At 41.4% G+C, this 23,080-nt stretch overlaps 1 protein-coding gene across 3 annotated transcripts in view; it reads left to right on the forward strand.

Annotated features, from left to right (window-relative positions):
* Positions 1–23,080, forward strand: part of NHS (NHS actin remodeling regulator) — a 337,548-nt gene that overhangs the window by 251,164 nt on the left and 63,304 nt on the right. Inside the window, exon 1 of one of the 3 annotated variants that reach the window (XM_074967543.1) lies at positions 15,049–15,226. The exons of the other annotated variants lie outside the window; for them this stretch is intronic. Within the exon in view, the coding sequence (XP_074823644.1) occupies positions 15,175–15,226 (52 nt within the window). The 5' untranslated portion in view covers positions 15,049–15,174. Of the gene's footprint in view, positions 1–15,048; positions 15,227–23,080 lie in introns of those variants that run through there. 3 annotated transcript variants of the gene reach the window in all.

The following is a 23,080-nucleotide window of genomic DNA, read 5'->3' on the forward strand; positions in this document are numbered from 1 at the left end:
GGACCAGCAGACAAAATAAGGCTCAGGAGCAGCGAAACAAAAGACAGTATTAAAAATGGACTACACAAATGCTTACATGTAAATCCATTTGATAGGCAGTATTTTGTACATAGTACACTGTATTCTGATTGTGTGCGTATGACAGAGAGAGAGAGAAAGAAAGAGAAGAATACTGAATTTATAAGCATAACATCAATAGCTTGTAATATTGTTTATTCTGGGGTTTTATATTAAACAACCTGCTGAAACAATTATACAAAAAATAAAACCACTCAGATTCCTGCTTAAGCATAGTAAGTCTCTGTTGCTTTACTCATTGTCATCATCCATTCTGTTATTACTATGTATGTTCACAACTCTGATTAGGCCCCTTTACCAAATTTTGCTTAGCCCAGTACTTTGAAAGTTTCCAAGATAAGAAGCACTTTTCAGCACAAATGGGGTTCTGAGCTGTTCTTGAAAACAATTTTTTGTATGAAGTGCTGGCCAGCTAGATAGTGAATAAGGGGGAGTAAATCCATGTGTGACTTTGGCAGCTTGTGGGTCCACTGCAAGAAAGAAACCATTTCCAACCTATTTTAATACAGGTTTACCAATCAGAAGAAACACATAGGGCTGTCTTTTCAAAAGAGCTTGCCTTCGCGAGTTACAAGAGTGTTCAGTGATTATTTTCCAGTCTATACACGCAGTCCCATTTCTGTTTTACCTAGTGTGGCTTTGAAACAGAAGCCAAATAATGATAAAAACGATCTTCCCTTTCCAAACATACCAAAGCTCTGATGCTGACTGCATACTTTGTACTTCCACAATGATTTTCATCCATAGATTGCCTAGCACTTTATAAACTTTTAGCCTGGGATTTTCAAAGGAGCCTCGAGCAGTAAAGTGGAGTTCAGTGGAACTATACTGATTTACACCAGCTGAAAATCTGTCTGTTGTGTTTTGGATCGTGACTGTATAACACTCCACTACTATTTTTTCTAAGGTAAAATGGCTGTGTAGGCCACCATTCAGTGTCTTATGTTTTCCTTAATTTCCGTGCCTTGTTACATTTCAGCAATTTAAGAACCCAACATTAAGCAGTCAAGCAGGAGTAAAACTAAATTGGGCAATTTTTTTCCCAGTCTTCCCCTAAGTAGCACCCCCCTTCCTCACCCCATTCCCTTTGATCCCTAAAGAGCCAGCTATGGTTTTAAATAAACTGTAAGTCGGGACCTGCCGCTGCTTGATGTCTGGCCCGAGATGGAAGTAAAGTGTCACCTCCAATTTTATCTGGGTGTAGAACAAAGAAATCTGTGACCAATCTACTGCACAATGCACAGTGATTGTCAGAACAGGGAGCTTTGGTGGAAAGCATATTTCAAAGCACAAATGGAAGCAATTTTTAAATGCTGGTCAGGAGAGACTATTTTACCTGTTTTAATTTCCATTCATTGCATACACTGTTTTTAATCTCGGGTACTGTAGCAATGGGTGCCATATAAGAACCATGATTAGATAAGGCCAATGTTTTTGGGGTGTGAAGTCTATTCAGGCCCTAATCCTACAATTGGATCTGTGTAGTGGAGCCCCACTGAAGTCATTGGGGCCCCACATGAGGGCAGGAAGTCTGTCCTTGCAGATTCAAGTGCAACATCACAGTCTTGGCATGTTTGGGAGGTAACTTTTATTATTATTTGGATTTAGCTTATTTCATTTTTCTGTTTCAAAGCCATGCTAGGGAAAGCAGATACAGGACAGCTGTTAGATTCTATGTGGCACTGCTAATTCGTAAAGGAAGAAAATCTAACTAAATTGGATCACTGTTGAAAATACCAAATTAAAAAGCCTTAGCAATGTATATGCTAGTACTATCTGTGTAACTAGCATCACAATGTGTGGCTGTAAGAGAGAGGTTTTTACTAAAAATTAAAGTATTATGAAAAAGCTATAGCCAGGGTTCCAAAGTTTAACACAGAAGAGCTGTTTTCCTATCAAATAGAATGTAGCAGACTTCTATGACAAATAAGGAATTTGAATAAATTGTTGGGAATGCCTTCAACATTAAACTGTGGCGAACAAATTTAATGGACAGAGGAGAATATGACCTGTCAGGCAGGGTTTCGGTTTCAAATCAGGCAGAAGGTACTTATGTCCCAGAATGGTAGAAAGGAAAGAGTTTTATTTCTCTGTTTGTCAGTTCTCTGATGACCACCCTTCTGTTTTTCCTTCCTCTCCTGCCCCTATTAGTTTATGGGCATCTTTTTCTCTCTTTCTTTTGTATGTATTTGTACAAGTCTCCCTTTTCATTGGTTCCTTTTGTTTGGTGTGTATCCTTCTGTCTCTCACCTGGGGTTACCGCCTTTGGGACTCAGTCCTATGGGACAAAAATGTTACACATCACAACACCTAACTGTCGTGCTGCATGTAAGACGTTTTTCCTTCTATGTGAACTAAATTGTACTTTTGTTGTTGGGATTTGTTAGGTGTATTGCCAACACTTAGTTACATGGTAGAGCCACACAATTCAGAACTGCCCTGTGCAATTTTGGGTGGATGGTTACCCTTTGATCTTTCCCTACATGATGTCATGTACTTGCTTTGTGTGTATGTTCTTTCTCCTCTAGAGGCTGATCCACAAAGAGGATGAGACCTGATATTACTGTCAGGTACATATATTTACCTAAATTTCTAATATACCAGAAAAGGCCCCTATCTTCCATTCTAAGCATCTCACAATAAATTTAAAAAACAATTAGTTAAATAACAAATTAATCCAGCAGCTGTAACAGCAGCACACCCCAACAAAACCCTCTTCTCCACAATAATTAGCCCCCATCAAGACTCAACATCCTTAGAAGCGTGAGTGAATAGAGAAATCATTCATAGGGCATGCCTTGAAAATCCCCAAATCTGGGGTGATATCCTGCCCTACTGAAGTCATTGGGAGTTTTGTCATTGACTTTGATGAGGATGAAATTTGATACCTGGACTTCTTCAGACTGAGGGGTGAAGTGGGGCCTCATATGAATACGGCTATACCACCAACCACTTCTCTTTTATATTGAGGGGCTCCAGCTCACATTATTCTTTCTAGAGGCCTGTTTTGAGGCCTTGAAGACTCAAGATTCTAGTCTTGTTTCCCTGGGCGTGTGACTTCTGTGTTGATTGTGTCTGTTGTCTGTAGCACATGGCTTTATTTCTATGCATTTCTCTCTCCCCTTTCGTTATGTATGTTTCTTTCTTCCTCTCACACAGAACAGACTGAAATAAGGCAGAAATGCAACTCTTCTCCCACTGCATCCTCAGCGGTAAAGGGAGATTATCATTTTGCTCTGTCAGACATGTGCGTTTGGCCATGTTACAGGCTTCAGAATGATACTGAGGCTCCATAGCAATTGTACTACTGTTTGGCAGTAGAAGAAAAAAAGACAGTATCTCTCTTTCACACACACACACCTGCATGAGAATGAGCAGGTGCACACACACACATTTGGGCGCTTCTTCCATCCAGTTCTCTTCAGGCTGGATGGAAACTTTCTATAGATTTCAAACAGTTTCTAATTTTCTGCATTCAGCTGGTTTTCCATTGTACATCATTTCACCAGACAAATATCTCAGTTTAATAGTTAACAAGATTTAACAATAGGACCGAGTGTTGAAAGTAAGCTGAAGTGTGCAGGTTTACGTTACTCTGACGTGGTGGTGAGTTTGGGTCACAGAAGGATTCCTCATGCTGTCCGGTGAGACCACACACAATGCTGTGGAAATACGCCTGCTACTCCAGCACCTCTTATGCTTCTTGCTTATAACCACCTCACCACAAATATGTGTCTATTAAAGCAACAAGCCAACATCTCCCATCTCCAAGTGCCTGCACTATATTAAGGTAGAATACCCCATACCAGCCACACTAGAGTGAAAGAGACAGCCAGGCACACATACATACTTCTTCCTCTTCAATGTATCTCCACCCGGTGCTGTAGCCCTGGGTAACTGCCCACATGCTGTAGCTGTTGTAGCATTACAGGTTCCTCTCCATAGCACGGGTTTCAGAGGAGCAGCCGTGTTAGTCTGTATCCGTAAAAAGAACAGGAGGACTTGTGGCACCTTAGAGACTAACCAATTTATTAGAGCATGAGCTTTCGTGAGCTACAGCTCACTTCAGTAACCTACTGTACTGCAAGTGGATGCACTTAACCCTTCGGTTGCAGACTGATATTTTTCTGGCTTTCAGACATAACATCACTTGAGCACAGATGCAGTCAGGGCAAATGATAACCAACTCCTACTTGGCTGACTAGGGGAAAAGATGTGGGAGGACTTAGTGAAAGAAAAACAGGATTCCCATGATCATTTTAAATTCCTTGCTTGCTGAAAAGAATTGGGGTGACTCTCTTGAGGCAACACATGCCAGGTTCCCTCTGGGATAATGCCATATTGATTTTTTTGTTTGTGGTTATTACTTTTGGACGTCATTATCCAGGTAGCCTGTTTTTTCCCTAGCATCAATAAATACATGGTATGAATTTTGGGAATCATATTGTGTCTGTGTAAGAGTGTTAAGTCCTGAATACTTAACAGGAAAGAAAATGTATAGTGCTCCCTGTATATTACATCTCAAGACACTTTTCTGACAAGACAGGCTGGTAGACAATTGATGTACTTTGTCACCAAAATTCAGCTGAAACATCTTCAGGGTTTAATTTGATAACAAAGAAGGAGGCAGTTTTGGAGGAGTATTGTTGAAAATCAAAGTACTGTGATATGTTTCTATAGGACACTGTTGAATATTGGCTAAGTAATAATAATAATTCCTACCAGGGCAATCAGTACAGAATGATAATGCCCTTATTTATTATTTTATATTTGTGGCCAGTACAGTGCTTTAAAGCATACAATAAATTGTAGGAGATTATCACAGCTGTTCCTTGTTTTAACAGGTCAGAATATGGTAGTTTATGCCAGACGACTGGCAGGATTTTGAGATAAAAATTATATTAGGACAATAATATGGATGCTACTTTGGATAGAAGGGTACTTGAATTCAGTTTGTCTTCTGATTTTAAAAATAAACATTTACACTCTTCACAAGCTATTGAGCTGTACTACAACAGCAGTGTCTTTGCCCGTTTGAAAAACTCAGGTCTCGCAGACAGAAATACATTGCTGCCAGTCTGGAAACAAAAAATAAAGATCAAACATCCATATTTGTGGTTCAGGGATTCATTAGGTCCCATGAAGTAAAAAAGAAAAAAAAATCCTGTGAAGGGGGAAAATTCTATTAAAACGCAATAAACACAGTACAAAAACCACACAGTACAAGACCCACCTTTCTCCATAAGCTTACTCTTGATAAATGGAGTTAAATAATGACCCACATCCCAATTTATTTACCCATGGATTGAGGAAAGTTACAAAACCCAAAAAGAGTGACTCCGTATGGAGTGTTGAACCAAAGAATGGTGAACCGTGGAATTCTTTATGCAATTGTTAACTTTGTTATTGGCACCCAAATATCCTGGTGATTGATGCATTAGTGATACTGATGGATCACACAGCACTTAACTGATCCACATGTCCAAATCCCTTTCCTGTTAAAGATAGTTGTGAATGCTGATGGAGGGTATGTTATGATCCCATATATTTATAGTAGCATAATTCCCATTTTAAAACACTTTTATTATGTTACAGTAGCATGGGAACCAAGCAAATATATAAGTCCTACGTAATATATTTGAAAAATCCATTATATTTATAAAAACTCTATGGGCTGGATTATGGTTTAACAATCTACCCAGAGCATGGGCCAGCATGCAGCTGTAATCCAGGAATAGCTCAGGAAAATAATAATCTAGTGGGGGGTAGTAATCTGGTATTTACTCCAGTGATGGCTTCTATGATGGCTCAGCTGAGGTGGTTTGAACATCTGGGGGGAAAGACAGAAGCTAAGGCTCCATCCGTGCCTTGCCCTTCTCTGCCCACCTGCAGGGAGAAACAGGCTTGCAGTATATGCTTAGCACGGCATGTCCAGATTCAAAATCTAGGGAGGCCATCTAAGCATCAGGGGAAGTCTTGCTCTCCCTTAGAGCCCTGCATGGACAGACAGCTGGAGCCGCAATCTGATGCTATAATCATATCAGCAGCATACATAGCATCACCAAAGTGTAATTTCGAAAGAACTGAAACGAGAATAAAACAAGGAAACAAAATTCTACAGATGATTGAAGTACCATTGTTTCTTACAAATATATATCTTTTGCTAGACAAGGACATGGGGTTTGTTTGTTTTTTTTAAATTAAAACTTTTCATTTAAAATGACATCCCAGACAGGTTTCTGTGATCTATCATGAAGAAAAAAAATCTTTAACCAGTGACAAAATTTACCTTAAAGCAATGTAGAGTGGAATTGTCCTACAGATAATAGAATAACTTCACTATAAACAGGTCATTACATAAACAGAACTGCAATTAGTACATTGTATATTTTAATGGGTAAGGCCTAAAGTAAACCATCAGCTAGTTTGAAAAAAAGAGAGAACAAGAGAGCAAGTAAGTTGCAGAAGCTATTTTTCACAGCTGTGGTGTCATAATTAAATCCAGCATAAAACTTCACTTGTAGCTGTGGCTTTTGGGTCTGGGAACCCCTATGGAGGCTCCCCAAACCTGCAAAATGGGCAGCAAATTAATAAAGGGTGGGGTGTGTGTGTTAAAACATATACCCCAAGCTGTGTGTGAACATGAATTATATACCCTAAGCAGAGCAACCTACAATCAGAGCATTCTATAATCAAAGACGGAAGAGAGCAGAAGACTATACGAACTCCACTAGGAAGAATGCATCCGATGAAGTGAGCTGTAGGTCACAAAAGCTTATGCTCAAATAAATTTGTTAGTCTCTAAGGTGCCATAAGTACTCCTTTTCTTTTTGCTAATTTACCCAGGCAGTGCTTACATATTATGGAGATGTGTTCTATAGAAAATCTTATTAGGAACTGGGCCTTTAAAAATATGTGCTGCATAGAAATTACCCTCATAACCCTACTCAGCACTCTGTAGGTGCATGATCATGCACCACTGAAGTCAGTGGGAGCTTTACCATTCCATGGGTGCAGGATCTGACCTATGTGCAGAAATCAGGGACAGTGAGCTGAGAACCTGAACTCTACTGCCCTCTAAAGGGTCGTGTTGATTATGCAGCTCAAAGATCTTTGTAGCAGCTTGCTTAGCCTGGTAAGAGTGGTGTTAAGGGGGTTAGCTTTGAGAGCATAATGGGATGAGCATGGGAGGGATCCACTTTTACATAGTCTCTGGAGAGAAAAAGGAAGAGATTACCCCCTCCCCAAGACCTGGGTTCTTGCTCAGATTACCAAGATGATGAGGGCTTCTTGAGAGCAGAACAGGAGGTTGAGAGGGGTGGTTTGGTTTGGTTTTCCAGTTCCAGGCTCCTGCACCAAATGTATTTGGGAGGTTCTTGGACGGTTTGGGTGTACTCCTAAAAGAAGAGCAGAGCCCTCCTCCCCAAGGTGAAAACAGTTCAGCTCAATCACAGAAAGCCTGGATACAGCTCGGCTATGCCAAAAACAAGGGAGCTAATTTTCTTGAAGGCAACAGCCCTCCCAAATCTCTTCCTTACAAGGTCTCATGCTGCTATGGCAACAGTTGCCATAGCCTACTATTTATTCTTCCCAGGTTGAGTCCTTTCCTCTTTGACATCAGAGTTTTGAAATATTAAATATTAAAATAATACTGATCTACTTTTTTCTAACCAGGGACATTTAGAGTGTTGTACCTTTAAGTATCTGGTCAAATCCCAGTTACCCATAGAACACACAACAGCCAACTTCAATGTGGGACTAGGAAAATAATTACCTCCGCTCTTTTATTAGCTTTAACTACTTTGATCATTATCTCTGTATAAAGCCTATAAACATAGAAATAAAACTTGTTTTTTTTTCACTGCACTGTATGTTAGAAATTATCTGTTTTGGAAACAAACCTGACAGTGGACAGGAAAGAAAGTTTTAAAATCTTCCAAAACAGGTGTGGAAGCTGCCTCCTTGTGAGGTTCCTTACAAGGTGGCTGTCATGGCCATTAAAAGCTGCAGAAATGCAGTACAAGGAATGTACAAAAAGTGCAAGATATTGGACTAGATGGTCCATTGGTCTAATAATCCAGTTTGGCAATTCCTGTGTCCCCATATGAAGCTTCCATTTCTAGCTCTTTATTTTCACCAGGAACAGGACTAAATATGCTCGTCATGGTCATTGGGCCACTATAATTTTTTGTGCAGGTGGATAATATTTGAGGATGAAGAGGAACGATTTCTCTAGTGGGTGACTTATTTGAAATGTTAGAAGAAGCCCAGAGGGAGATAGTTCAGAGCTTGATCCTGTTCCCATTCAAGTCAGTGAAAAACCTCCCATTGACCTAGTGGGGCAGGATCAAGTCCTTAGTGAGTACATAGCCCCAGTTGAGGTGACCAAGAGTGCATATTAAATTAAACGAGCCGGTCATATAGCTCTGTTGGTTTATTACGTGGCTGAAATTTATCACATGGATATATATCACCGAACTGGCCTGTGCCTTGTTCCGGGGTTTGCGTGCAATCACTGACTATCGTATTCTATCCTATAGCTCTCTACATACTTAATCTGTCTCCCACTTTCCTCTTATACCAAATCTATTTACTCTTCCTCTTGTCTTGCTCTCTTCACATTCAAACTGAAGCTGTAGCCTGTTACTTATTCTTTCTTTTCTTTTCTTTTCTTTTTCTTTTTCTTTTTCTTTCTTTTTCTTTTTTCTTTTTTCTTTTTCTTCAGTACTGGTCATGTCCCTACCTCACATAGTTCTTGCTCTTGTAGCTTCTTTGTAACTCCAACTCTTGCTTTGGGCCTCTTAGCCATCTTCTTCTGTCCTCTTTACCTTTTTTTACTGCGTCCATCCTCTGTTTTTGTCCTATGTATAGTTCAACATCAAAGACAATGAAGCCAGTCACTTGCCACCTCTGATTAATTTGCATACTTCATTCCTTTTAGCTGAAGTGAAGCAAGTCTGGGGGAGGGAGATAGGCAGACATAGAAATAGTCAGACATAAAGACATTTTCAAGGTCAAGAGAGCTCTATGGAATCACTTAATCAAAAAGCCAAGACCTTACTGCACCGCTACAGTGCTCTTCAGTGACACCATCCACGTCAAAACTGGTAAGGAAACAGCAGTGTCTTTCCCTGGGAATTCATTCATTAATTCAGACATTCAGACAGATTCCAGAAATTACAGTGTATATATAACATATAATTGAGTATAACAAAAGCCCAACTTGCAGCTAGCAGAAGAGTTCTGTCTCATGAGGTTGATGACATGAGAGGGCTATAGTTCGGTGACATTTTAGCCTCGAAAGATGAATATTTTTTTAAGTGATTAAAAACACAAGGCATTTTATACAGCATTTTAACCAACAACTGCAATATTAGAGTAGCTGTGAAACATTGTATTGTTTGGTAGCTAGGAAAGAGAGGGGGTTTTAAACATATATAGTATGTGTGAGAGTGTGTATCTGTGGACACGTGTGTATCCTTGCATATGCATTAGGGTTACCAGACAGCAAGTGTGAAAAATCAGGACGGGGGTGGGGGGTAATAGGAGCTTATATAAGAAAAAGACCCCAAAATTGGGACTGTCCCTATAAAATTGGGACATCTGGTCACTTTAATATGCATGCACAGAATAAGGCTTACAGATAAACATATGAGACCAAGATATATTTCCATCAAGTAGTTTTGGTGATAGCCACTCTTGTGACTTGTCCCTAAACGCCTCAAGATGTTTGTACTACATTGCTACCTAGTTCATATTTATTTTAATAATGCATAAGTTCTCTTTCTCTTTGGCATACCATCTGTTTACATTCTGTATTCCAAAATAGCTCTCTGTATCCTAGCACGGTAAGATAGGAGGTGAGATATTCAAAGCTGCCTAGGGGATTCTGTCTTTAATGGAAGATATGTGTCTAAGTCTCTTTGAAACTGCTTGGAAAAATCTCAGTCATAGCTACTAATGGGATCTTTGGTACTGGAGATTTTCTAAATTTCCATACGTTATTTCCTCCTTTTCAACACAGGCTTACGATATGTTTTATGTTACTTACACATACAGTGGGCATTACTTTGTTGCATGTAGCTCAAAGGTTACCCCAGGATGGACAAACAGGAAATACTTGAGATATCATTATTATATTGAAATATGCTTTCTTGTCTGTCGCCTTTCCTCTTTAGCCCTTCTGACTTGGATACTCCCACTCATCCATGCTCAAGAATGCTCACCCCTGCCATTCCACAATTAGCCATATTTCTCTGCATGACAGTATATTTATTTTTAACCTTCCCCCCGATTTACCCCTCCTTCGCTTATTTCAACAACAGTGACTTGAGTTTACAAAACTCCCCTTGTGGTTTCAGTATGAGCAATAAAACATGGATCACTGTATACAAAACAAAATATAAAAGACAGTGATTAGGAACGACTGAGCGGCATGAGAGACATATATTTCTCTAACCCGCTTCTCAGTTCCATCGTTGACTGGCATTTGGGGAAAACAATTGGAGGTGAGAGGTGCCCATGTGCCCAACATGTCAAGGTTGAAATTAGGGCAAGTCAAAGATGAGCCCAATCCCTTTAGAATATGAGGAAGGAATACAACAATAAACAAGCAATAGGTATGTTCGGGCTATTCTCCTAAGAGCTTTAAAAGCGAAAAGAATGTTTAAATCAATGAAGATCTTTACAAGGAACCAGGTAAAGATTTCAAGATTGGAATAATGTGTTCAACTGTCACTGTGGCTGCTGCATTCTGGATGACTTCCGTTCTGTGCATTGGTGACTTGCATAGATTCATAGATTCCAGTGCCGGAAGGGACCATTTTGATCATCTGGTCTGACCTTAGATATCTCATGGGCCTTTGAATTTCCCCAAAATAATTCCTAAAAGATATTCTCTAGGAATTATTTTGGGGGGAAACTCAAATTAAAAATTGCAAGTGATGGAGAATCCACCACGACCCTTGGTAAATTGTTCCAATGGTAATTATCCTAAATTTATGCCTCCTCCCCTGAGCGCGCCACTTTTCCCTTCCTTCCCCGTCCCTCCCAGAGCTTGCTACAGCTGTTTGGCGGCAGCAAGTGCTGAGAAGGAGGGAGGAGCGGAGATGCGGTGCGCTGGGAGGAAGCAGAGGAGGAGGTGAAGCAGAGGTGGAGGTGAGGTGGAGGAGCGGGGTGTGGCGGGGAGCTTGGCTGCCGGTGGGTGCAGAGCACCCACTAATTTTCCCCCGTGGGTTCTCCAGCCCCGGAGCACCCACAGAGTCGCCGCCTGTGCTCCTGGAGTCTATCACTATAAGGCATTTTTCTAATCTTTTAATCATTTTCATGGCTCTTCTCATAACCCTCTCTAATTTATCAACATTCTTGAATTGTGGAGCCCAGAAATGGACACAGTATTCAAGCAGCGGTTGCTCCAGTGCTAAGGACGGAGGTAAAATAACCTCCTTACTCCTACTCGAGATACCCCTGTTTAAGTATCCAAGGATTGCGTTAGCCCTTTTGTCCACAGTGTTGCACTGGAAACTCATGTTCAGCTGATTATCCACCATCACCCCCAAATCTTTTTCAAGGTAAGATAATAAAATATGAGCTGCATAATATGTGCCTTGCATGCATAACATGTACATGGAAATGGGAAATTACAATACTCATGGCTCCTTTTTCATTTCCTTCCCCGCCTTCCCTTCCCTCCCCACTTCTTTTACACCAATTCCACCTTCCCCAGGGGTCAAATGCTGAGCTCCTGTTAGGCATTGGGGGCGTGGCTGAGTAAATTATAAATAAAGTGTGAGTCAGCCCTGTAGCACTAATTTATTTTGCAATTAAAGAGTGTTTACACAGTGAATGTTGGGGGCACTCTTTGATGTTCCATGAGCTACACAGTTGTGGGAATAGGAGGCATGAGTAGCCTGCATGTGAAGTGCCATTCAGCCAAGTGGATCAAAGGGGAAAACAGGCCAGATGGATTCCTTAGATCTACCTCTGAGCACTTGATACATGGCCCTTCCCCATCTCACTGGCCCACTTCAGATCAGCAGAGCTGATAGGGGGTCCCATTTTAATCACTCTCTACATCAGTAAGCAGTGACTGACTGAATAACAACCTTGGGATATGACCCACTGGGAGGGTTGTGTTGGGGAGAGAATATCCCTGCTGCTGTTAAGGGAGAGGAGGGCCAGAGGAGGGAAGGAAAGATATTAAAAGAAATAATTGACTAGAAGCTACTTTTTAGTGGGGGGGTTACAGATTGAGCTTTCCTTAGAGGCAAGGAGGGGCGGAGGAAATTAAGTGGACCTAATGCACCGGAGGTTGTATGGGTGTAACTGAGTAGAATTTGGCCTGGGATGAATGTCCTGTACAATTTGGGTGAGTTACAGTTACTGTGGGAACCTGAACTTATCAGTAAGTGGCTTTTGTGCATTGAAGGCCAGATTTTCAAAAGTGCTCAGCCCCTGACAGCTGCCGTTGCGAGACTAATGGTCAGATCTCCAGTGCAGCTCAGCGCTCAGCGTGCTGAATCTGGTCTCAATTGTATTTTCTGGTACTGAAAAAATCTTGTGAATATCTGGTCCTAAAATTTCTAATCTTTAATGTTTCTTTTCTTTCAAAAAGGTGGAGTGGAGGCGAGAGAGAGAAACTGAATTGGTTGGCTCTGTTTAATGGTTAGCTTTTAAGTAATCCAGTCAGCTTTGAAATTCAGACCTCCTTGAGGTGAACACAGTAGGGCAGGATGAGTTCCTCTTTGGACCGCTACTGTTATTTGACTGAAGTCAGTTTTTTTACAAGGCCAATTTAAAAAAGCAGCAGGCTACTACACATTGGCTTACCTTGCGACAGTTCTGTCTTTGAATTGGCAGGACGGTGAAACTTAAGTTTTCAGAAAATTGCAGAATCCAGGGAAGATTGCAGAGAGATCTGAAAAGAGGGGAATCCTAATTTTTTTCACATACTATTTTTTTCTGTCTCTAATTTCAAGGACATAAATACAGTGAAGGATTTTTGGGTGTAGGGTTCAGCGAGATATGTACAGTTTTCTTCGTGTTAATTGTCCATGCTGATTACCTTTGATGGTCTTGATCCAAGAATAAAGATAGTTCAATGACCTGAACCCAGTTGTAGTCCTAAAGGGCTTTAGAAACCAAGTGCACCGCTTAATGTAGTACCCTTGTCAGGCTTTGCTCATGGGAGGCTTAGCACTGAGCCAAAAGGGATGTTGCAAATCCTGATTTAGGTGCATTTGCCAGTAGTGTGGGAAGTTTATACAGTATGGAACAACTTCTACCCTCATTGAAACCTGGGAAACTCCAGTGTAGCCCCAAGTGTCCACATTATACTTAACTCGTAAGTACTGCTATCTTTAGCACATTTTCTTGAGCACTAATCTTCGTCTAAGGTTTTGTCTACACTAGCACTTTTGTTGGCAGCACCTTTGTTGGTCAGGAGTGTGACAAAACACCCCCCACCGACATAAGTTTCACCACAAAAGCGCCGGTGTGGACAGTGCTATGTTGGCAGTAGAGTGCTTCCCGCCAATATAGCTACTGTTGCTTGTTGGGGGTGGTTTAATTGTGCTGGCGGCAGAGCTGTCTCCCACCGGTGTAGAGCAGCTACTCAGGAGACCTTACAGTGGTCTTGCAAGTGTACCTTGCAGCAGTACAACTGTGCCACTGTAAGGTCTGTAGTGTAGACGTAACCTGATTCACCCAAATATTTGAGCCAAATGATCTGCATTGTCCAGTTGAAAATACCAATTAACATCAATATAACAAAGCAGAAAATAGGGGGGAAATCTCTCTGTTTCATTCTATTCAGAGGGATTTCTTCACTTCTTGAGCTGGAATTTTGAAACTCTGTATGGTATTTTATCAATTAATTACCTATATGTTGGGTTTTTTTCCCCTCCATGAACCCTGACTTTCCTTTGTCTGTTTTTCTTATGAGTATGGTCTTGTTTGTTTCCTATAAAGAAGGTTCACAATTAGGGAAGAATGTAACTTTTGTCATATGACAGTCATTAGATCAGATGGCATTTTTTCAACACTCCTAACTTCAGTTTAAATTCTTGTTGTCAATGTCACGTAGAGGAACCAAAATAAAATGAGGAAAGGGTCTTCAAAGGTTTTTTCAAAGGATTAAATATGCTTTGCTAAGAAGAAACATGTACCTTTTTTAACGTTGCTGTTTGGGGAGGGCTCTAGTTCTTAAAATGCATTGACAGCTCTTGTATACAGGGCGTTGGAGCACGGCCCCTCCAAACTACACAAGTGCGTGCAGGCGCACACACACTTACCTCTATGTGTGTGTAACTATATACAAATCCCAAATGCACCAAGTCTATACCAGGGTGTTCTTCTCCACTGCTCCTGTGGTGCATGTGCAGTTATGATTTCCAAGGTCTGACAGGAGATGAAACCTTGGTGATTTTCACTGGGATTTGGGGAGCTGGATTCACCATCCAAGCCATAGGCTGTGGTGGCTGTAGGTCGCTCTAACGTATTGCTCTCTAACTGCCCCATGTAGACAGTCCCGGCACAGTCTAAAATGTACGTAGTTCACATTGGTGTAGTCCTCTTTCGAACAGGATTATGTTAGCGTGCTCTTGGTACCTTTTAGAGTGCAGCAGCAGGGTCTGCATGGGGCAGATATTATTGTAGTGCCTAGGAGCCCCAGTCCTGGACCAGGACCCCATTGTGCTAAGCACTGCACAAAAACAACCATTTGTATGCGTGTAGAGATTCATTTATATGCATCTACAGTGCAAATAAACCTCTGTACACGTACATATATAGTATGTGTGTTATGTTTGTTACTGGTGGAATATTCTAGACCTATATAGCGGTGTCAGTAATCTGCAGTACTGAGGTCCAGAATATACAGATGTATATAGTGTATATACACAGCCTTGGATTACACATGCACATGTACACAGACTCCTCTTTTTGGCCAGTGCTGGAGCTGCTGCTGCTGCTGCTTCAGTCTCTTCTGCTGTTAGCCTCAGAGTGAATGAGAGAGGATGCAGAACCAAGTAGCTGTCGTCCATTAGACCAGTGGGGCTTACCAAGGATGTTGTGTGGTGTCTACTGGCCACATCGGGGATGGGCAACTCCCAGTACAAGCTCCAACGCTACCCAAGAAGAAAATACAAAGGTATGGGGAATAGGGACGTCTGTGCCCTTAGTAACAAACAGCCAGGCTGAGCAGCAGGCCCTGCTTTGGGGCTGGACTGCTGCTTTGCTGCTGAGTTTGTGGCTGTAGTCAAGGAGCTGCAGCTATGAGTCAGAGGTGAAATTATTTTTAGAAGGTTCCCTTTTAGTAATGTTTAGACTGAAGATCTTCAGAGTACAGAGGAGTGTTTGCAATGTTTATGCTGTGTGCTAGCAAGCTGGCTTCCTTGCACCAGTCTTGTCTGCTGGCCAAGGGCTTTTGCTGCAGCATCCTCTTCAGCAGTTAGGTAAGGGATGTAAACGTAGTGACAAGGTGAATTATGTATGCCGGGGAATGTTATGGATGTATCTATGCACTGTCCATCCCAGGTAATTACAAACTGTAGAGCCCCTTGGGATGAAAATAAACCTGATTTAAGAATGGCAGTTTTGTGGCCTGATCTCCAGCAAATACAGGGTTAATAAATTCAGGTGACAGTTTTTTGTAAGAAGCTACACAGGCTTCAGCATCACTTTGGTCCTCTAGATGACCTCATCCCAGGTAGTTCCTATTCAGAATTATTTTTTGTAGAGTTGGAGTCAGGTTCTGATGATGTCACATTTGGGGGAGGAGGGGGAGATAGATTGCAGTTCTAATGCAACATGGATACAGAAAACCACCAGAGAGGGCCATCTGCTTTATGAAAGAAGAAGAAAAAGGCAGAACCCAAAAGAGATTGTTTCTCTCACTATTGCTTCAAACATGAAGACTGTTTGCCTGCTTGAAATCTACCTTTAAATGGAGCTGGCTCTGTAATGTATTATGCATAATAAGGTTAGAACTATTATGATTTCTTAGGGGACAGAATATTGTAGCTTTAAAGTAGATTCTATTGGGGATACTGTACAAGACTTCAAAGAAATGAATCTGCTGTCCTGCATTGACACAAATTGGACTGGTCAGCTGCAGAACCCAGAACGCGGATGGGACTGGTTCAGTAGCCAATGCAGGGGTGAGAGGAGCAGCTTGAGCTGTTTTAGCAAGTGAATGGGAATGTGAATGGGGATAGGTGGGGGAAAGAATCAGCAGTGATGTCATTTTTAACTGATTCCTCACACAGCTGGTGAATGAAGTTAGAGGAAAAACCTGCAGTCCCAGAATGATTCTCAGCATTGACTGGAGATTCTAAATTACTGAGAATCCTCACAATGGTAATTTATTTTCACTCCTATGCAGAGCAGTTCTTGTAGTCCTTTATTTTTGGGTCAAGCAAAGGCCATATTTTTTTTTCTCTGTGCTGTGAGGTTTTGATTTCAGTGTTTGTCTGGTTTTCAAAATGCCTTTTTAGTTTATTTGAAGTTTTGCCTTGCTAGTAGTGGATTTTTATCTGTTGTGTGAATCCTTGTCATTGCATGCAAGAGTTTAGAATGCAGCATTTATGCTACTAGCCAGAAATGGAGATTCAGAGGTTGCCAGGCACAGAGCTCCCTGCAAAGGAAATTGTGTACTTTTCAAATCACTGGTGGAAGGGAAAGGGCTCAGGTATTTTGTCGCATTTAATGCTGATGTAAAAGGAAGGAAGACTCATTCATCTATACAGACAACATTTGAATCTTCCTTTGGAGACTTCTGTTTTTGTTTTGAAAGCCAGTTTTTATTGGGAGGGATTTCACTGTAATGGAACGGGATGCAAAATGTGAACATAAAATGGGCTTTTCTAATGGTCTGAGAGAAGAATTTTGAATACCATGCATTAACCCTTTCATTGCTGGTCCCTCCACCAGGCCGGCCCTGTTGCTGTCTTTCAGAGAAATCAGTGGAATGTTAGGCTGTCCCTCAGACATGCAGCAGCACAGATGGGTTTTTCTGCTTGCTTGTATCTGGAATCTTCAGCAGTAATCAGGCTGTGTTTGGTGGTGGTTGTTTTTTTTTAATAAAAGCCATTAAGAAAATTCCATAAAGGGTAAAATAATCCGGCCAAGATGGTGGACAATTATTAAGTGATGCTGCTATTTCCAAGTATTTTGCTACTTGTGTAATTTTTGCAGTTTATCTTGGGTCAGTGCTTTGTTTTCATATTATTTGGTCTGAAGGCAGAGATAGCCATGCTTAAAAGTCAGCTTGGCTATGGTAATCACCGAGCGTTCCCCTCCTGTACTTCCACTCGCCAGTGGATAAGACTTGCCTGCCTTTTACTCGACAGAAGCAATGAGATTACTAATCAAACAAGGCCTGTTTCTTGCTTACTAGGAACTTGTGGCATATCTGTGATAGGTTTTAGTGCCATTCAGGTTATGATGGCAACAGTGAGTGAGAAGTTTGGGGGTTTTGGTTCAAGAATTCAGAAGACAGTGAGAAAAATTGAGAGCACAGTGTGCAATAATGCTGATTGACAAATATGATGCTGTACTTACAGAGAATATTAATGGCTGTAACGGATTGGGAAATTTGTTGCGACCTGTGAACAAGCTTGGAATGAGGAATGTCAGGGAGGCATAAGGTTCTTTTTACAGTCTATTATGACTGAAGGTCATTTTGAACTCCTCCTCCTGCAATGTCATGGTGCACTGGGAAAGCAAATCCACTATTTCCTCCCTTCTCCCACCCCAGCTGCACCTTCAGTGTGGTTCCTATGGAATGGGCAAGTTTTGAAAGCAAAAGCAGTGTTTTAAAAGTGTCACTTAAATCTCAGTCCAGTCTTCAGATTACAAGAACTCTGTTTTATCTAGGTACATGCCTCTTTGTCACTGGTATTAGAAAGTACTTATGGGGTTATTTGGGGGGGGGGAAGTGTGCACGGGATTGGTGGTGAAATGGGTGACTTGCAGTGCTGAGATAATGGGCTTGGCATATGGAGACTTCCACCTCTGTGTTGCTAGACTGAATTTGCTGCCTATGCTGGCCTGTGGATAGAGAACTTCATTCTTTAGTGATTTCAGTGTGACACCCTTCACTAGCAGAAAATTAATTCATTTAGAATAGAGAGAGAAAACTATGGGTCTGGGGTGAGCATTGCTTTATCCTGCTTAGCTGAGGGACCTGTGTGTGACTTGCAGCAACAATGCCCAAGTCCTCACACTGCCCCCCCCCCCCAGCATGCCTCACCCCTGTTCAGAGGGTTCCACCCCCCAAGGTGAGCATGGTTCAGCCCAAGACCTTCCTACCAAAACTGTCCACAGAGGCGTCTGGTAATGTCGGGATGGTGGGTGGTTTTCATGAAGTGGAGACTTTCCATGTAGCTGACTGAAAAGCAGTTAGGGCCTGATTCAACCTCCATCGAAGTTTAGTAGCAGTATCTCCATGGACTTTGGACTCAATGGGCTTTGGATGTGGCCCATAGTTGGTTACTCCAGACGTTGGCTACAAACTGTTTATTGGCTCTGAAGAAGGCAGACGGCTAAACAGGACTGTGACACATGGGAACTCTTACCTTTCTCATTGTTAACTTTGACATGCTCTTTCTTCCTAAAATGTAACTCTTATGCTTGTTTAATTGACAAAGTTTACTTGCTGTTGTAGATAGTCCCGATTTGTATGCTCCCTCCTGGAGATGGAAACCAAAAGAAAGGATTTGCTGTGTGTGTTGTTCATGTATGATCCAAATAGTATAGGGATACAGTGGAGGGGGAAGGAAAGATAAAATGTGAGTTAAAGAGGATGTTTAATGGCACACATAGGAAGTGGTGGAACCATAGAAATAGATGTCAGGGAAGACTGAGGTTCAGCCCAAGGCCTCCACAGGAAATACAATGGCAAGGGATATGCCCACTGGTTCCAAGAAGATGAGTCTAGCTCAGTGCTGCAGAGGGCCCTAAAAATAATTCAAGGTCCCTGTGAATATATCGTTGGGGAGAAAATTCCTGAGTTCAAGCCTATGCATGTGACCAAGAACCACTAAGGTCAAGCATTTAATTGCATTATACTTTGAGATACCATTGCTGTCCAAGTAATTACCTTTTTTCCCTTTGGACTTCAGTAGGGTGGAACTGAAGTGTTTTTGGAAGGAGAATCAGACCCTTGCTAAATTAGAAACTAGGTAATTAGTGTGACTTACAGCTAACTACCTCCTTGTTCTTAACCCTTCTACCTTCTATTTTAGGCTATTTGTTTGAGTTTTGGAGAAATCCTTTTAACCCTCATGGCTATTTCAGTTCTTGGAAATACCTGAAGTAACTCTCCTTTCCCAGAAGTATGGCCTTGAACTAGAGGAACAGGCTTTCTGATACCAGTTCCATACTACTGCACATATGATGTGATCTTGCACCATGTGAATGGGAGCAGGATCAGACCCAACTTATCTTCATAATGGCACATGGTCTAGCCAAACAGATGATTTTGGTATACTGCATAACTTATATGGCTTCCTCTGTCTTCAGACAGCTTGTGAAGAAGATCTTAGCCCCGTTGAGTGGGTTAACAGCTGTTTTACATCCTATAAGACACCAGGCAATTGGATGGTCATGTGTCTTTATATATAGGGCTCCATCATAATTAAAGGAAAAGTGCTCCCATTTAGCTCATCCCCATAACAGCAAGGTTCTTAGGGTCAGAAGACCTTATTTAAAAGAAGAAACCGTGAAAGGGATTTTGGAAGTGTTGTACTTAGGATTAGCATTTGGTCATCTTGCTGAATATGCAGCCCATTGTGGCACTAACACTTTGAGATCCCATTGGAAGTGACTATAAAACAGCTGCTGATTTTACTTAAGCTTGCAGGGGGAAAACAAAAGTGGCCAGAATTGATAAGTTCTCTACAATTTCCACTTTCCTCAGAAAGTATCGGACTCAAAAAATACCACAGAAGCATCCCAGTGCCAAAGGGTCAGGGGCTCACAGGTATCAGGTAATGAGTTTCAGCTGGTCTGAACAATTTAGTGTTCATCAACTCACTATGATTGTAATCTGTATCTAATGGGGGTCATCTCATACGTCATCGGAAAAATGATAACTTACTGATCCTTAATATTCTTGTGTAATGTAGTACACAGTATTAAGAGTTACTGATGTATGCGGGAATTATGACTAACGTGTGTTTAAACCAGGCATGTTAGTGGGAGTTGGTAAACAGGTCTGCCCTAAACAAAGGAATTTGTATTTGCTTCTCTAACCAGCCTGGGCATCAGGCAGAGACAATGAAGATCCATTTACGTATTGGGTAAACATAGGTATCAAGATAACAAACAGGGAAGGAGACCTTTGGTGTCTGTGCGCCAGCAGGGAAGAGAAACTTTATCTGGGCTATAAAGACGGGGTGGGAGGTCTGAACCCCAAAGGATAAGCAATTGAATCAACTGATTGATTGTATACAATAGTACTGTATTTATAAAAGTATAACAGTTGTAGTGTTCTATGAAAGCCTATGACTCACTGGTGATTAATATCATTGTGAATTATATGTATTAACACTATGTAAGGAAAAAGTGAAGGAAAAAGTGAAGTGAGCTGTAGCTCACGAAAGCTTATGCTCAAATAAATTGGTTAGTCTCTAAGGTGCCACAAGTACTCCTTTTTGCGAATACAGACTAACACGGCTGCTACTCTGAAACTATGTAAGGAATTATGGATACTCATTAATATGCTTTACAGTCTGTGACCAAACAAAGGGAGAAACAGGTCTCTCCCAGATAGCAGGGAATATCACAGCTATCTATTTGTCTCCAATGAAATAAAGCAAGGTGTGACCAAAAACAATGGAAGCCCCATTTACAGTCAACTCAGCAGCGAGGCAAGAAGCCCACAGGAAGGGGAAAACAGCAGGAGGTCATCCTGCCTCTTGAAGCAAGGTAATTGATCTTTGAGAGATATAAGCAGAGACAGAAAGCCATTTTGGCATCCGTCACTAGATAGACACAAGGGGTCAGAGCTCTCACAAGCTTACAAGATGTGTCCTTCACTCAAGGAGTGGTTGAAGTCTCTGGGAACTGAATATAGGCGAGAATCCTGCTTAGGCAAAGATCTTTCATTTAGGAAGATAAGAAAAACCAGCACCATGTACTTCTCTGAAAGGTTCTGACTGAGGGAAAGTCAGCCATGGCTGGGAAGAAGAATGGCTGATGAGAGAAACCATCTTGAACAAAGCCTGTACCTTGCTAGATTGAGTTTTAGACTTTTAGATGCATATTTTCACTTTCATTTGATTGTAACCGTCTCTACTTTTATTTCCTTTACTTGTCATCACTTAACCTATGTCCTATTGTTAATACATGTTTTATTTTTACTATAAACCGGCTCAGTCCTGAGCTTGAAGGAAGGAGTGTATTCATCACAGTTGAATTAATAAGCTGTAATGTGCTTTTGTCTCTTCGAAGGAGAAAACAAGACCTTATTATTCCTCTGAATGTTGCAGGAGAGAGCTGGTCATTGCAGAGCACATGGCCTTGGGAAAGTTCAGGACTGAGGGTGTCTTGGGGTCACCTGCTAACATTAACCAAGTCTGATAAGACCAGAATGTGTCTGTGATAACTCCTGGCAGGCTGTTGGATACAACAGTGGTTGGATCAGAGCTGTACAGCATATAGAACATGAAGTGCATGCTGGCCGCTGACTCTGTGTATGTCCCAAGCAGGGACCACCATAGCAGAAGCATTTTGGGGCTTATTAGGGTTAGGGTTATAATACAAGTGCTGACAGATCCTCTCACTGGTCTGAATTGCACCCTGTGACACTGTCAGTCACATTTGTATCCTATAGCTTCAGAATAGCATGCCTGTACTCCATCCGCAACTCCAGACTTCTAACTTGGAAAAATGTCACTGCTTTTTTGATTGCAAACTTAATTTGATGTCTTACTGGCATTTTCTTGCACTCCCTCCCTCTTCCACCCATAATTTTCCAACATTCTGTCCTAGCTCACCTTTCCCAATCACAGGGAGAAGGGAACTGCAGCCATGTCTGGATATGGAGTTATACATTTAAGAATTTGTACCTTAGCTATGTCATACCTGATTTTTTTTCCTTTTGGCACAGCACAGGCAATCAAAATTTATCTTCCAAATTAAGACTGTAATTATATTTTGATAAAGATCTGGCAATTCCGTGAGAATGAAATTTTAAGGGTTGCTGGGATACAGATGACTCTGGGTTATGGGAAAGTGTTTGCATGTGGAATACTAATAGGCTCAGGTCGTTCAGCAGCCTTATCTAGACTTTTCCAATAGTGTCTGATAACACAGGCAATCAAGTGCTTGTTTCTCTGCTATTATTCTGGCAAAGTGATTAAAGATACAAGCTGTCTTTTAGGAATGAAAAGGTGACCCGCTCAACAGGAACAGCACAGATATGTCTCTCCATTTGATACACAGGGAAAGTTGAGGGATATTGTATTAATCGCACCCACATTATTGAGCCTGAAAAATAAGCTTCCCCTTATTTCTTTGATGTCAGTCTTTGTGTAAGTGAAAGTCAGGGGCCCTGAGGATTCTGCATGGCTTCCATTTCTGGAAAACAGAGGAGCTGGCCCATTTCCCATCCCAGGGGGACCCAAATCTAGTCTGAATGAAGTCAATGGGAGGAGAACTGGGTGTCAGTTTAATTTTTTCTTTCTTTTTTCCACCCTTCTTCCTTTGTATGTACTAACATTGTGGACTAACAACATACTTCCCTGTGCATATTGCATATCTGTACTGATGGGACCCTCGCTATAAAAGTTGGGATCTCGGATGGATGAAGTGGGCTGGAACAAGTTAATTAGCAGTTTGAAATAAGCAAATGCACAGGGAAATATTGGTGGCCTTGGGGTCACAGGAAAAGGGATCTAGGATTATAGTGAATGGCAAATAGTGTGATTCAGCGTTGTGACAACACTGCAAAAAAGAGAACGTGCCATCTAAGATGTTAAATGCTTGATACGCCACTGTA

The sequence above is a fragment of the Natator depressus genome, chromosome 1 (genome assembly GCF_965152275.1).
Source record: "Natator depressus isolate rNatDep1 chromosome 1, rNatDep2.hap1, whole genome shotgun sequence".
Lineage (NCBI taxonomy): Eukaryota > Metazoa > Chordata > Testudines > Cheloniidae > Natator > Natator depressus.